The 16,534-nt window shown below is 40.2% G+C and overlaps 1 protein-coding gene across 2 annotated transcripts; it reads right to left on the reverse strand.

Moving 5' to 3' along the window:
* Window positions 1-496: 496 nt before the first annotated feature.
* cog3 (component of oligomeric golgi complex 3) lies at window positions 497-15,091 on the reverse strand. 2 transcript variants are annotated; one of them, XM_069153920.1, is made up of 23 exons: window positions 14,907-15,091; window positions 14,502-14,648; window positions 14,308-14,369; window positions 12,865-13,030; window positions 12,195-12,269; window positions 11,692-11,784; window positions 10,667-10,792; window positions 10,484-10,564; window positions 10,331-10,374; window positions 10,091-10,217; window positions 9,344-9,435; window positions 8,866-9,005; window positions 7,641-7,801; window positions 6,296-6,404; window positions 6,081-6,202; window positions 5,867-5,956; window positions 5,174-5,294; window positions 4,799-4,887; window positions 4,517-4,651; window positions 4,066-4,141; window positions 3,788-3,915; window positions 3,061-3,159; window positions 497-2,881 (listed from the first exon to the last, which is right to left on the reverse strand). In XM_069153920.1, exons 1-23 carry the CDS (start codon window positions 15,072-15,074, stop codon window positions 2,852-2,854), a joined length of 2,481 nt encoding a protein of 826 aa, XP_069010021.1. In that variant the 5' UTR covers window positions 15,075-15,091; the 3' UTR covers window positions 497-2,851. The 2 variants fall into 2 exon arrangements, with proteins under 2 accessions (XP_069010021.1, XP_069010022.1); XM_069153921.1 differs by having other exon boundaries at window positions 498-2,881; window positions 6,081-6,199.
* Between the last annotated feature and the right edge of the window lie 1,443 nt (window positions 15,092-16,534).

The following is a 16,534-nucleotide window of genomic DNA, read 5'->3' on the forward strand; positions in this document are numbered from 1 at the left end:
CAGCAGTTATCACTAAAGAAACTGTGACTGAGAGGGACCGAGCGATGCAGATAGATCAAAAGGTCAGGATTACTCGTGTCTATTACTGGTTTCCAGCGTTAAAAGGTTTTTTTTCAAATTAAATTTCTATGCTATTGGATCTCTGATGCTACATTTTCCACGACACACCACAGGTTGAAAGGTTTGGAATCAAAAAAGGGTTCAGACCCCTAAAGCAGGTTAGACACACCATCGACCACAGACAGATATCTCATGCAGATTAAATTTGCCTTTCCTTCCATTCTGTTCATCCATGTCATGACACTTTTAACTACATTACAGTACACAAATAAGTATTTGCCGCCCCACATAATCGCCTCTTGGATGATGCTTTGACTGCCAAGAGGGAAGCTTCGTTCCCTGAAAAATAAATCACGGACTGTGAAAACATGTTCGCTTTCAAAGGAGGAAATGCTGGACTGAAGGTTAAATGTTCAAATCAATTTTTTATTTTATTTTTTACAACCGAGGTTCACGCTCAGCGAGATGCCCCCAGACTGCACTGCACTGGCTGAAGGTACAGAAGCTGAAACCGATTGATGAATCTACTCGCTTCAACATATGATAACACCGCTTGTCAAACACGACAGCAACAGCCAAACATTTACTATGATTTCTCCAGATGGAGTAGAGCAGGTGTGGTATCCTTGAAGGGGAATCTAACCGACATGTCAATTAATGTTTGATCATCAATCATATTTAAAAGCGATCCATCAGGAAGGATTGCTATTCTGGTAGCTGCTACACAATCAGCTGTCTGGTCTCGTGGTCCTGAAGGACAAACATCAGCAGCCTTTTGCACTCAGGCAGAGGACAGGGTACCCGTCACCACAACAATGTCTGCATATGGCATGATTGGCTGTTTAATAGTGTAAACGTAGTTGGCATTAATCAGCATCTTATTAAATAATCAAAATCTGTTTAATTATCTCCACATCTCTGAGAGTTGTCCAATTATTGGCTACACTGGTAGGAGACAGAAATGACCAACTATCTGGCTGAGACAATAAAACCCTCGAGGGGCTCATTGTTCACAAGCTGCTTCTCTTTATTGGATGTCTTCATGCGGAGGCACCCGGCGCTGTGGCACAGGAGATTTGAGGAGACAGCGGAGCCGCCTGGAAAATAAGCATCATGTTCCTGCTCCACCCTGCAGCCAGCCCCTCCGCTTCACACCGAGCCCCAACATCAACATCCACATCCAATCCCAAGAGCACATCTGCACCTCCGATAAAGACAGCGTGCAGCTCAAAGTAGGGGCGAAACTCAAAGTAACTTAGTGTGGCTTCTGTGTTTGTAGCAAAAGCAGAAATACAAGAGAGGAGATGTAAGGAGGAGAGCCCATTTCAGACCAAATCGTTAATTGTGCTACTTTATATTGTCTTGCTGTCACAGCTGAATCAAGGCAAAAGGTCTGACGCTGCCACGGCCTGACATGCTTCAGAGCTAGAGTGCAGGGATCAATGTCCTGCTCCAGAACATCAAGTCCCTCATCACCTATCAAAAGACTGTCAGTCCACAGAAGGTCAAGCCCCAGCAAAGCCTCATCTCGCAGATGGAAAGACGGCGGCTGCCAGTTAAACAGCAACGGTCTGCCAAGAAGACCCCCGAAAGCCGATGATGTCCTTGAATGGTAGTTTCTCATTTGTGTGAAGCGACTAGAACTGAAGCATTTCCCTGAATTTGAATTCATAGACAAACTGCTTTCTGGAAATAAAGCCAGAAAAACATCCTCAACCTTTTTTTTTTCTTTTTTTTTAATCAGAATGTCCATAAATAATAACTATACACATCATTTTACATGGGACACACTAAACCAAATGTTACATTGAAAGTGTCCTGTTACTTTTGTTACTCTGTGAGGACCATTAGGAAAACACACCAATGAATCACGTAGAGCAAAACTGCTGATTTCCATTATTTTGCCAGAGTTAATATGTATTTGTTTTTGTCAACCTAGTTATAAAAGGAAAAAAAGTATAAAACATATGATTTCATCCTCTTTTTTTTTTCTTTTTCTTTTTTACACATTTTCAACAGAAAAACAAAAACATTTCGCAAGAAGGAGATGGATGAAAACATGTAAGACAACATCTGTGTGGATTTTGCAATGATTAAGAGCAGGAAACCTGTTGGACCTGAGACACCTGTAGCACAGGTCATTATTAGCTTCTACTGAGCGTGTTACAAAGACCGTTACATTTTAAGAAAAGAGAAATAAAGTATTTTTGCAGCATTGTCATCCTGGGACTCTTGGCATCTAAATCCAAGCCTGCTTCTTTACTGGTCATCAGCTACCGGGCCGTGTTTAGCGGCTCAATTTGTGCACTTAAAGCGCCCTTTTCTGAACAACCCCAACTATTCCCACATGTGCAAATTCTTCTTATTCTAAGCAATTTTGGTGTCGGGAGAGACGCAACTGCTAATCCACCCTCGTCCAAATGGATGTCTTCTACTTGAAAGCAACCAGCACCGCAACACCAGTTGTAATTTTTAGTCAAAACAAAATGATCAACTCAGTACCCTGTGAAGTTACTCTCCACCTCCCGGTTTGTTATGGACTTCAAGATGAATACCTGATCCTCTTTAGACTCGTAGCTACTTGAGCTCTCAACAATTCTTTGGCCTTGTGCAAGATTGTACGTTTTATTTTCCTTTGCCGTCAGTTCAGCTCTTCTGGTCCAGCATGCCGCTCGGGTGCAGTTTTCCGGTCATCTCGCCTACTCAAGTCTCACAGCTCCTGGTCACGGGCTGGAGTTGCAGCATCACATTGTTATCCGGAGGGTGTTCACCAGCATCGCTACACCGAGGATTACTTATTCACAGACAGCAGTAGGTTAATCTGAAAGAGAGCCGAAGAAAAAAAAAAAAAAAAAAAAGAAAGGTGAGTGCTCACTGTGCCTTAGCTGATATTTAATGTTTCTACACTGAAGTTGCCCTCAGCAGTTCTGGATGCCGAAGTGGTATTATTAAAACTAAGCCAGGTGCCTTTAGGCTGTGCTAATCCCACAATACTGGTACCTGCTCCATAGATGGACATGCAATGATTTGAAGGTCTTCTCCACTGTATTCCTCCTGAAGCAAGGCGTGCAGTCTTTGGAATACCTGTTGGATGTTATTCTGTGGGAAAAAAAACATCCTATTACTGAGTGCTGGAAGGAAATTAATACTACATTTCCATCTGGCCTATGTCCCCCTCACTATCTTGTTTCCATGTCAACCGCAGAATTTTGTTTCTCTCTCATTCAGCCTCACTTGGCACCGTGATGAACAGTACACAAGCGGCACAAAGATTTCTCCATTAGCGTTCAATCACGTTGACAATTTATAGCTAAAGGCACAACCGCCAAGCCAAATATAAGCAAGAGAGAAACCTGAAGAGTAGATATTAAACACAGAAGTGTTGGCAAAATTCACTCACTGGGCATATACTGTAGTATCGAACCTTGGCTGATGAATAAATGTGACATGAAGGATATCTGACAACGAGAGGTTTGTTTACATGGAAACATCAGCAAACATCTCGGCACATTTCAAAATATGTTTGTATGTATGTCAACATGTTCAATGACACGCCTGAAAAACCTTTCATTTATGTCACTCTTAAAAATACTGACTGGACCTTGGAGTGCAGCAACGTGGGACTACGGTGTGAAAACATTCTTTGATTCTTTAAGCTTGAACAATGACTTAAAAAGGAAACTGACTCATGCAGTACATGCTATACTCTAGCTTTTCTGCCACCCACCCGGACAGGCTTGAAAAGGATGAACTCTGTGTCTCTATTGGCTAAGTACAAGGACAGGCTTTGCAAAGTGCTTGGCAGCTTGCTCTTCATCACCCGGTAGGTAGCCATCACTATATCGTTGATCTTTGCTGAAAAGGGAGTAAAAAAAAAAAAAGAAAAAAAAAAAAAGTCCTGATTAAAGAAAAAACAAAACATTGACATGCCCTCTAGCGTTTGCCATATAGGGTTTTGATGAATTACAGTGTGATGCTCGTGGCGTTTCCTGAGACAAATCTTACCTGGCTGTGCCCAAGGTTGCTGAGACAGACTGTACGTGGGACCACCTTGGATGGCCATAGTTTTAAGAGCTGCAACCTGAGTGCAGACAGCCGCAGCAAAACATTACAGTTTGAAAAGACTAACACAAACAAGCCGTGGTGCCAATTCAGCCAATTGAATTCAGTCTTGAGTTGGAGCATTATTTATATAAATAACCGGAGAAAACATATTGTGGTGAGTCGGGAAAAAAAAAGACACATGCATCAACATCCATCAGGAAAAACAAAAATGTTTTGGTCACTTGTCGGTAACGTTCTGAGACCTTCAGTGATCAATGAATAAGCAAATGATGGTATTTTTTTTTTTTTTTTTTTTTTTTTAAAGGTTTTTAAAAGGTAAAAGCTGAAGAAATGAAGGTCGGGAGGAGCCGTCGCTGCCCGAGGCGAAGTCTGCCTTCGCTCTAACGGTTACCTTGGTGAGAAACTCCTCAAGGTTCCCCACAAAGATCTGAGTCTGCTGCTGGATGAACTGCTCGCAGCTGAACTTCAGGTGTCGGTCCACATCCTTCTTGGAGTCAATGTAGTGCTCCTTTATCTCCGGTGTTCCCTGGGGGCCACAGAGAAAAAGGCTTTAGTACTATCAAGTGGCGTTTCCCTTAGGCAGGGTGCTATCAAAGTACATAAAGTGTATGGTATGTTTAGTGAAAAAAAAAAAAAAGAAGTGAAGAAGGAAAAAAAAAAAAAGAAGCACTACCTCCAACAGGAATTCAAGTATGGCGTTGTGACTGTTAAGTCGGAAGAATTTGGGAACAGCCTTAGGGTTCAGGATTTTGAAGGCAGCATCTTAACACAAAGCAGAGAGATTACATCTGGGCTGTTGTAGAATTAGAGTGCCCTCTAGTGTTACAAATTGAACATGTCCTTGACTGAGATGGGGGCGATAGGAGGGGGGCGAGTCTGCCCTGTGAGCCATCGGTTAATGTACATTATGGTGCTGGATTACAATTTCCACATTAATTGTTGCCACCGGTGCATGTGATAGGCACAAGTTGCTTAATGAGCATGAAAATGTAATGACTGGCTTTATGGAGCCGAACGCCAATGTTCCCTCCACCTTTAATTATCTTACCTCGTGTTTTTTTCAGGTCCAGTGAGATTTCCTTGATGGCAAAATCGGTGTGAAATGGGGCAATCTGTTCGCGCATTATCAGCAGGTGCTTGATCAGGAAAAGTTGCCCGTCTATTTGTGTCTACAGGAAGTGAAAGCACACTGTTAAATCCACACTGCAGGCTGCCAACACAAAAGGGCATCTGCTGACTATCCAAACGATGGAGAACATAAAAAAACACACGCTCAGCGACGATAAGGGAATATGTCTAATTAATAACTGCTGATTAACCGTAGCTGAAAAGGGACATATTACTGTGACAAATAAAGCAGCTGAAATCATTTTATTGCTCGGCTAGCAACTTAAACATGGGAAAAAGACATCAACATGAAGTGGGAACATATTCTCTGAGATTGATGCTGCTGCTTTAATATGAAGTGTTAGTTTGAAACGGGTCAGTTAGCATAGATATTGACAGCAAATCTGAAGGTGAGAGAAGCCCATAAATAAAGGAGAGTCTGCTGAACACTCTGCTGAGCATAAAAAAGCAACGTCAACGTAAACCTCAAACGACATTCAAGCTGCTTTATTTAAGGATCTTTTAGCCTAAAGAAAAAGAGGGAACTGATCTTATTTGCTACATAAAAAGAAAGGCACTTTTCCAGCTATTTTGATAATAATAAAATACTCGATGCTTAACCATGTGTGCCAACCTTGTTTTTAAGGATGATATCAGAAGCTTTAAGCAGGGACTGGATGCAGGCAGATAAGGCCTCTTGAGATAAACCCTGGAAGACTGCTCTCTGGAAAAAGACCAAGAGATGGAAGAAGAAAACACATGAATAAGAAATGCAAAAGTGGTGAAACTATATACTACACATCCTGCTGTGTGTGGAAATTAGCAGCTAATAAAAACTGAGGACTCACATCTATACATCTGTAGAGTTTGGACAGACAAACCAGTGTTCGCCTGACAGTCGGGTACCACATGCCATGCAGATCAGCGGGAGAGACGGACGTCTGCAGACGAGATGCTTCTATGTTGCCTGCTTTCATTGTACAAAGGAGAAGCCATTAAGCAAATGACAATAACACCAAACGTTGTAAAAGACAAGTGAGTGTCACAATCTGGAAACACAAACCGGCATTACTGTTTCTTCTACCATCAGCGTCTTCAAGCTGCACATCAGAAAACGTGGACTCCTGTGACATCTGCTTCATCTGCTCTTCCTTCAAGCTCTGAGCGATTCTCTATTCATGACAAGAGAAAAGTCAAAGACAAGAGTTGGTACACAGAAAATGTTAAGATTCTGGAAAGTCATACTTTTCTCGATTTTTGCTTCAACAGGAGGCCTGAAGGTTTTTTTTAAAGGGAAAATTAACATAAAATAAGAATCAATTTGCAAGTTTAAATTACAGACTGAAAGTCCCAAACATCTAAAGAGCATCAGGGAGTTTTTGATATTCAGAAAATAGTGTAGGGGCATGTTAAATATAAGTTGAACCTCAAAAGCATATTTAATAACATTTATAAGACCAGCCACAGACTTGAGCCTGCATAATTCAGTTTACACATTACAACTCTTTTAATGGAGCTGAATATAGAAAGTGTCAGATGTTGAAAGGTAACTTTTTTTCCCCACTGCTACAGAAGAACTCTGCAGGTCTTTGAAAGCAGAACATAAAGTAAAATTGCACTGTGTCTCAAAAGAGACAGAGAAAAGGATTTAGAATTATCTAAAGAAATGTGAAAGATTAAGCCGTCAATATTGAGGCGATTTTGAGAAAGTAGTTCATATTCAACACATTTAAGAGCTTTAAAATATCAGTCAAGACTAAAAGGCATATTTAACAACATGTGTAGAAACTCACAAGAGCAAAGAACTTCTGAGGCTTAAAAGCGCACTTAAAACATCAAGGGCTATTTTTGACCATCTAACTTTACGGTCTAAAGCACAAGTGCATTTAGCTCGTGTCCAAATTCCCTGCTAGTGGTCTCACGGCAGATAATCTGAGGGAAAAACATAACACCAACATGGCCACGGGTGCTCTGATGGTTGGAGGCACATTAGCTGTTCAAACAGTGTCGGTCTGAAACCACCAAAGACTCTTAATGCTGCTTTGTGGTGGGTGTTAAATAGAGCCCCAAGTCTTTTAAAGGACCTGCACACAGCTAATAATGGTGTGGCTGAAAACATCGGAGGGAACTTGTGGTTATTGTTGACATTTTATTGACAAAACTATTAACGGAAAAAAAACCATTAAAATGCAGTATAAATGAGAATATTGATTAGCACAGCCCTAGTTCCATCCAGTTTGTGTTGTAGAGAAGCCGAAACGATTACAATTGGTGGCTACGTATGTGTAAAAGTTTATATGTAACAAGACAAGTATAAACTGCAGCTTTCAACATTACCACATACCTCAGGATTTTGGAGTCATAGAAAAGAAAAAACGTCTCCATACATTTCAGCACACAAGCCTTACCTCCATCATCTCCAGTTTTTCCGGGTAGGCCAGATCCCCTGGAGCTGGGTTGTAGCCTATGATATCGGTCTGGATGTAGATGTGAGTCCTGTAGACGAGCCTCTCCTGTACATCCTCCAGCATCTGCTTCACGACTGCGTCAAAGGCACCCAGCTGGGCGGCTACATAAAAGCACACAGGGGTCAGTTTACAGTTCATTCAATACCAAAATCATAAAAAATGTGGGCTTCTAGTTTGTTGTGAGTAGATTCAACAAATATAAGTCCTTTAGGGTCTGAACTACAAGCTTGTATATATGTGATGAACAGGGACGTGGAGTATGGTGGGCTCATGAGTGGAAATCAGAAAAACTACAAAACAGATAAACTATGAAAACGTCTTCCTCAAGCTTCGAAGAACAAATATCACACACCTTTATTTATTTATTTATTTTTTAAATGTACACTTTCACTGAAGGTTGTCTTCTCAGAAAACCGCCGCTTCAAACGTGCTCTAAGCCTCAACCAACACACCAATTTAGAAATTTGGGATAAATTGAAGGACTGAGAATTTGATTTTTTTTTTTATTGATTTTATACACTTTATTAATCCCCGAGGGGAAATTTCTTCAATACAGCAGGGGGGCTCTCAGGGGGGTGATGCTGCAGCAGGCTGCCACTAGCGCGGCGCCAGGTAACCTGACCTGAGGTGCATGTTTTTGGATGATGGGAGGAAGCCGGAGAACCTGGAGAGAACCCACGCGAGCACAGGGAGAACATGCAAACTCCGCACAGAAAGGCCCAGGACCGGATTCGAACCCGGAACCTTTTTTGCTGTGAGGTGACAGTGCTAACCACTGCACCACCGTGCCACCTGATGTGTGCTTTCTTTAAACTTTTTGACTAAAATAGTCAATATTTCCTGTCTTTGTTCGCAGGAAAAGGCAAAATGTTCATGGTAATCAATGCTGAAAACTTATAGTTGCATCATATACACTGACAACATTATTACAGGAGATTACGGCATCTTCTTTTTAGCTCAATTTGGAAACTTTTAGGTTCAAATAATTTGATTCGAAAGGCATTTATTTCATAGCACAACATAAATAAAAAAAAATTGAAAGGGCGTTTAAACTGATACATGATACTATATCAAGCTCCAATAACTCAGCTGCATCCTGGTAACTTAATTCTTACCATATACATGACATATGAGAAGCTTTGAGGGGAAGAAAAGATGGACGTACCGTTGTTATAAACGTGGTCCTCCAGCATCTCATTCTTGAGGATGCTGCAGAGCTCCGACAGGGTTTCCAAGTGCATGATGTGGATGATCAGAGGGCGGAGGACATCATACAGTGACAAACATAACTTCTCCAGCAGCTCACTGTGAGAGGTTAAAAAACAATTTAATTGGATTGTACAAAAGAAAAGTCTAAAATTATACTTTCTGCTCAAGCTTCAAGTTTTATTTGAGGTAAAGAATAAAGGAATGAAGTAATGACAAGTAAAGGACTTGTTTAAAAAAAGAAAGAAGAAGAATAGTCATACAAATAGTCTCCAGTGAATTAGTATTTCAAACACAAAGCATAACAAGCAAAACTTGAAAAGGCTGTTGCACATTTTAAAATGTCACACCTTAAGCAAACATGCAGAACGCGCTGCTAGACGAAGGCTCCCTGTGTGTTCAATGATCACATTACCAGAGAGGCGGGTATTACTCACTCTAGTTTAAGTGTAGGTTTGGAGAAGAACTCGCAGTAGAGTTGATGTTCGTCCTGACACACATGAACCATGAAGGCACAGCCGCTGCGAACCTGTACAAAAACACATGTATAATGATCCCACGCTGCAGCGCCTGCAATTACTTTGTCTCCACCTCAAACAATCAAACACTTTCCCGGCGCATAAACGATCCAGGCCCCTATTACAGCAATCATTAACAAGATGCATAAGCTTTCAACATTCATTAAAAGGAAAATCTGGACAGGTGGTGCGGCTGTTTTGACGTCTCATTACAAGATATTCGGATCTTTAATTATAGCATCCCTATCAAGCCAATTAGTGAGCTGTTTAAAATGCAACAACAGCATCAAAATACTATCACATTAGAATGGACATTTTTTTTTTACTATTCATTATTGTGCCAAACTTTGGGTTAGTTAACTTTTCACACAAAGAAGAAAAGAGTGCAATGATTCGCAGCTTTATAGATGAAGTGTGACTGAGGCTATACTAACAACACTCAGCCTCTGCACAGCAATTCACTTGTGAGCAAAACAGGAGAAATCTCTAGATAGCCGCTGTACACAATCTCAGGTTATGCTCATTTATCATGTGCACAGCTCTGTGTCTCTACCAAAGCCTGCAGAAAATGTCCAGAGGGGCCGTGCTGGCCGGTCTACCTGGACTCAAATGTCACCTCACTATATCCAAGAGGGCAGTTCCACCTTTGAAGCAGTCACGCCTTACCAGAGCACAGTGGTCTTTGCTGTTTTGGTTGGTCAAGTCAGTGATGGTGGATGTAATGCAGGGACTGAGGAGCTGCTCTCTCTGGTCCAGATAGCAGTGATGGATTTCATCTAGGAGCTGATGGTATCTGCTCGCATCAATGTAGAGAGAGACGAGTTAATTTTGGAAAAGAACTGTGGAAAAAAAAAATATATATATATTGCTGTTGCTACTGCTTTTGTTCAGGTGAAATGTACTCACTCTGGAATCTTCTCAGCTCTCTGCTCTATCTGTTCAATCAGTGACTGCAGGAACAAACATGCCAATAAAAATGTAGATTTATTACGGAAAATTATCGACGCAAAACAACATACAGCATGAATTCAGTCGCCAATAAAATAGCAATATACTCACTCTAACTTTAGGTGCAGCGGCTCTAAACTTGACATAGTAAAGTGTAAAGGCATTGTCTGCATTAGTCAAGCCCATTGGATCCTGGTGGAGACAAAAAGGACTCAAATCAAATATTGTTACTGAACTAGACACATACTCTATACTCGGTTGTTTACTTTTGCATGAGGAGAAAGTGCGTCTTACCCTTTTTGTTAACTGGCTTGTGAGATTCTGCATAGTGTTTACAATGTGGATCTTCATGTAGTGCATAGCTTTAGAGAGACACTGTTTAAACTTGGCCAAATAAACAGGGTAGTCCTTGAAATTGGGCTGTAATCAGAGATAAACAAGTGTTAGATCAGTTAATTGGGGATAACACACACCAAAGTGTAAATTTGGCTGTTACAAGTTCAGCATGATTCTGCAGTAATTATTACAGGTCATTGTCAGTGTTTGAATTTCTGATTGGAAAACTAAAACCACCACCATTCAAGTTGCAGTTTCTATTCATGTCTGTCCAGACTTATACATGCAGTTTGGGTTTTGAAGGAATTTGGCCAATGAAGCCCATTTTGACAAAACACAAAGTTATAGGAATGACAGTGGAGCAATCCATCCAGGAAATGACAATTGAGCAAAAGCAATATGAATGTGAACTCAACCAATCTCCACAATAATTGCAGGATCTCGCAATTTTGAAAACTGCGATTTCCTAGCAGCAAATGCGCTCGGCAGGATGTCTGCTACAGACATTACAGCTCAGATGAAGCCTTTCCGAAACAACACATGCTTTATCAACAACAAACAATCCAAAAAAATCCCTCTCATCATCAGAACAAACCACAAACTGGTTGACCGTGAAAAAAAAATGGCAAAACCGGGAGCTATAAGATTAATGAAAACTTGTATCTTATGAGATTCAGGTCATAAATCATCGTACTTCCCTGCGTCAGTCAAAACATACAGTGTGTGTTAAATTACATGAGTTTTGTACATCCTAAAAACATCCTGACAACTCGAAAACATAAGACCTCCGGCTGCCGCATCAAAACCACCACAAAAAGCTTTCACATTAGGTATAAATATGTACCAACTACATGGAAGGCATTCAAACACTAACTTCAAAAATGTTCCACTGCCTACAGATTATTCTGTCCCTGGTATTTATTAGTATAAAAAGTTCAAATCTGCACAGACAAAACTGAAGCTTTGAAGTACAAAATACTTACATGTGAAGAAACGTATTCAATGCAGTCATCCAGTTTGGATAGCATTGGTATAAAGCCTTCGCTATTTACAGACAAGTTTGGCGAGTTCAGTTTCTGCAAAGTCAAAAGAAGTCTTAGTTTTTAAGTTATTATATACAACATCATTCAAATTTTTAAGGTCATATTCTTTGTAATCAAAACATCTTTTCAAGTCAGCGCTGCCACAAATGTGCTGTTTTCTATTTTCAAATCAGGCCAAATTTAAAAATGTAAAAAAAAATGTGCGATGTGAAACAATATTTTATGAGTACTTTTATTAAACTTTTTAGAAATATTTTAAATGTAAATATAGCTGGTATCAAAGTTCTTTTGAAAAAACTTAATTAAATCTGGGACATAGCTGCTAATCCTTAATAATAATTGCAATTACATCTAATTGACCAATTAACTGACACACGAGTTACAATGCATACGGTGAAGTTGTCAAATGTTTCAAGAGTTAGACAACAGGAAACCCAGCTTACCGTGTTTATGTTTTCTAACTCATTAAAATATGAGAGTTTCTGCTGTATGCTCTCGGCCAGGTCAACCAGCTCTGACTGAAGGGAGACAAGAACAAACCACATTTCAAACAATACGATATGATTATATTCAGTTTAGCTTCCTCACGTAGTCCAATATACATGTATTTGGGAGCATGAGCAAATTTCTCAAATATACAGCATTAATAAGAAATTAAATAAGTCACGGAAAGAAAAGAATGCCTGATCAAAATTTTACATTTAGACAAGCAATTATTTATACAATACTGTTTCTGAACACGATGGCGTTCAGTTTTCAGATGTTATCACGGTTGGTTTTACACCATTTCAGTGGATTTTTGACCATTTTTTCGGAGTTTTAGCTGAACATTCACAGATACAAAATCCTCCTTTGGTCTTTAATTGAAAGAAACAAGACATGGTTAGAAGCTAGTGTACAACTGGAACATGAATGAAACCATTGCTTTTACTTTGAAATTGATAAAGGAAGTTGCATCATTCTGCCAACCAATGATGTAACTTAATCCCTCAGTCGCTCACTCTGTGACAGACGTATACGTTAATATACAGTTCAAGCCAAAAATAAATTAGATGATTTATAATTCGCTGATTTTTCGCTGATTAACAATCAAAAAAACTGTGTGCACCTCACCTGCTCTTTTAGAAGCTGTTCACAGGCCTCATGGAGGGCGCCAGTCTTATTGGACACAAACAGGTACTGTTTCTGAAGGGAGTCCAAGTGTTCAAGAGCTGCACAGACATCTTTGAGAATTGCATCGCACTGTTCCTGGTAGCAGTTCAGATCGTCTCTGGTGTTCCTGAAGGGAAAAGTAGACATGTTATCTGTTTGCAATGCAGTGGAGCTACCTATCGGTTTGCATGGCAGAATACAGCATTCATTTATGTTTTCACATCGAACAGGAAACTAGATATACTGCTCTCTGAGAGATGACACTTTGCATCTCTACCAGCACCTTAAAAAAAAGAAAAAAAAGAGGATATGACTGTAGGTGTTTTCCCTCAGCTATCAAAGGCACAATACCCTGCTGTGACATCTGTTTGGGGGTGTAGATAAGAGAGTGTATAGAGAAAGCTGCAACACCCAGGGGCTGAAAAATAATGCTTGCTGTGAAGTGCCAAAAACTGCAGTTCCTTTAATGGCCACTTGAGCTTGGCTCAAATAGACCCATAGACCCCCCCCATGTTAAAAAGTCAAAACTCTACAGTCCGGCACAAAAAACAGCTAATTTCTCTCATCATGACATAAGTACAGGAGGAGAAGCTATAGCTCAACCATTTAATTAAATCAAGGCCTTAAGTTATGCATAATCACGGCTGGGGCTGCTCTGAGTGACAGGTGGATGTCGTCATAGCTGGCCAGCCGCCAACAAGTTTCAGCCAGAGGCAAACAAACAGAGACTCTTTTAGCTCGCCTTGACTCCACCCACACACCATATTGGATTGGATTGATAGATTGGATATATAGATTGATAATTTATCATATTTATATATGTTTATAAATATATATATATAAAATATATATTTCAAATATATAAAATATTTATTTTATATATTTCTATATATATAAAAATATATATAAAAATGTATATATATATATAATCTAATTTATATATATATAATCTAATTGGATATATCAATTGATAGGTTGGATTGGACTGTGACATCCAGATGGGGTTGAGGCTTTGTCCATGTTCACTATGTCCAGTCTACAGTGTCGATAGAGAGTTTAAGTCCTTTCTTACGTTTTGATCCGATAACTAGAACATAACCCGCTCCGGACCCGGTGAAGTTTGCAGCATCAGTTGCCATGGTGATCACGCCAGTTTAAAGACACTGCCTGGCTTTAGTCTCAACAATACTCCTCTGTGATAAACAAACAAGTTGGTTGTTTTTTTTTACTTTAAAGCACCTTGAGTTTCATGTTTAAGTGGTTTGTGTCTGATGCACCCTTTTAAAAAAATAATAATAATAATAATAAAATAAAAACTTCTCTGAGCCCGTCGACCTCCCAAACAAAGCACCCGACCAAGTGTGACACCTCAGTCTCAGGTAAGGCAGATGAAGACGGACACACCTGTACTTGGCGCTGTCGTCCTGGTCCATGTTTGCCTGTAACTTGGCAAACCAGGCAAAAAACTGCAACACACACAAAAACAAAAAAAATGGGGCGTCACGTTACAACCGAGCATCTTTAACAGATGCAGGAGCTGCTCACCGAGGAGGAGGAAGAGGAGGAGGAAGAGGAGGAGGAGGACGAGGAGGAGTCACCTGCTGTGCAGTTTCTATCCTGTCGTTTCCCATGTCCAGCATCTGGAAACCTTTGAGCAGGACGTCCTCTGTCGAAGCGGGCACCGTCGCCGTGAACGGGGACTGCAAGGACCGAGAGGACAGGCTGCACAAGTCCTCAATGGGCAGCTGCAAAAACAATAAAAATAAACAAACAAACAAACAAACAAACAAACAGGGGGGATTCATGTGGAGCTAACGAGCTTTTCCCTGCACGAATACGAAGCCCGCTGAGAAAGCCCGCTACCTGGCATGAGGCGGATATTAATTTAATATCATTTGAACACGGCAGAATTGAGCTCGTGCAAATTAAACGTGCGTTTAATTGATAAAGTAAGTTAGCAGCCCTGGTTAGCTGCGGAAGCTAGCCGCGGAGTACCGTCTCACCTCCGAGGGAACCGAGAGCGTCTCGGCCGCCGCCCGGATCTCCAGGACCGAGTCCATTTGTTTCTCCGAGAGGGGAGCCGTGGCATCGGCGCGGCGGTCCCATAACGTCAGCTTCTCCCGGGTTTCCTTGTCCGTTAGGTCCAGTAAGGACTGATCCGTGGACGCCATCGTCACTTTGGACAACATCAACGTCAGCAGCGGCAGCTACTTCCTGTTCCGGGGAGGTGGGCGGGGCTTCGTGAAGCTGACTTTAACTGGCCTGGTCTAAAAAAAAAAACTTGGCTGTTTGAACTATAGCCTACTTATTATATATCATATCCATTTGTTTCTTCATGTGTAAAAGAGCTGACAAGATAGCTTTTTTTTTTTGCCTTATTAAAACGTTTTAATTAAATTATTTGGGAAAAGGAGAGATGTGTCAACATATTTATATTGTTCTTATCCTGTGTCATTTTTTTTAATTTTGTGTTAATGCCACTTGTAGTTTTCATCACTGTACATCACTTCATAAATTTTGTGTTTGCATGTTCAAGTCTCATCTCCTCTTTAATCTGTATTTACTTTTTTTAATTTTTGGATGTCCTTTTTGTTTCCCCCTTTTAATCCTCCTTTCTTTTGTCTTTCCTTCACTGTTTTGTGATATTTGGACAGGTGTGTTCTTATGTGTATTCTGGTCATAGCAGGATACATCAATCAGTCCATAGAAAGTGCATACATGAATATAGCCCGGCTGGTTTAAATTGTAAAAAGAAAAGAAAAGGAAAAAAAAAAGTGCAGGACCAAAATCGTGTCATTATAGGCCTATGCTTCATTTATTATAACAGCAAGGGTTTCAGGCAGCCTAGTAGTAAAATATAATTACTCTGTCATGTGCTTGACCAAGTGGTAGAATACTTATTGAAGAGGGACTTGGCTTTCTTTCTCCATTTGCCCTGAGCTAACTTTACATCAGTGGTTTACAGCTGAGGCCCACAATGTTAGCCTATTTCAAAACAAACAAGAAAAAGACCATCACGGTAGATGGCATTTTTTTTGAGTGGGACAAATATGGCGTCAAGCAGCACATGAATAGCCTACAGCCTATATAAATATGTATATATAAAAATATAAATCCAGCAGGTGGAGCCCTTGGGAATAACCCTAATACGTATAACTAATACAGTGATATTTTCTGGTCTGTTTATTTTGTCACCATATAAGTTTATCTAAGCATTCAGTCAGAGAAGAGTATTTAATCAGTTAGCAAGTGTTACACTCACACACCTATAGACGTGTTTTCTTATCTACCATACAGACCTTTGAATTTAACAACTGACAACTCTTAACTGGCCATCTCTAATCATTCTTGTGGAAAATAAAGCAGTGAAGATCAGCTTGTTTAGACCTGTTTTTTTTATGCCACAACGTTTGTTCTACCTCATAATGGAAAGCAGACACTGAATCAATATGTTCAGTTTTTCATGCTGTCAGTGAATAAATCATTGTGGACGTCTCATAATCAATGAAGAGTGAAAAATAGTCATTTACATTATTTTCAGCAGAATGCCAAGCAGGTTATGTAAGAAAATTATTCAAAAATAGGGATTCTTGTTTTTTCTTCACACTATGCATCTATGATCCTGAGGCAT

Source organism: Embiotoca jacksoni, unplaced genomic scaffold, assembly GCF_022577435.1.
Source record: "Embiotoca jacksoni isolate LCO1_2020_lvr unplaced genomic scaffold, fEmbJac1.0.p SCAF_2, whole genome shotgun sequence".
Taxonomy (NCBI): domain Eukaryota; kingdom Metazoa; phylum Chordata; class Actinopteri; family Embiotocidae; genus Embiotoca; species Embiotoca jacksoni.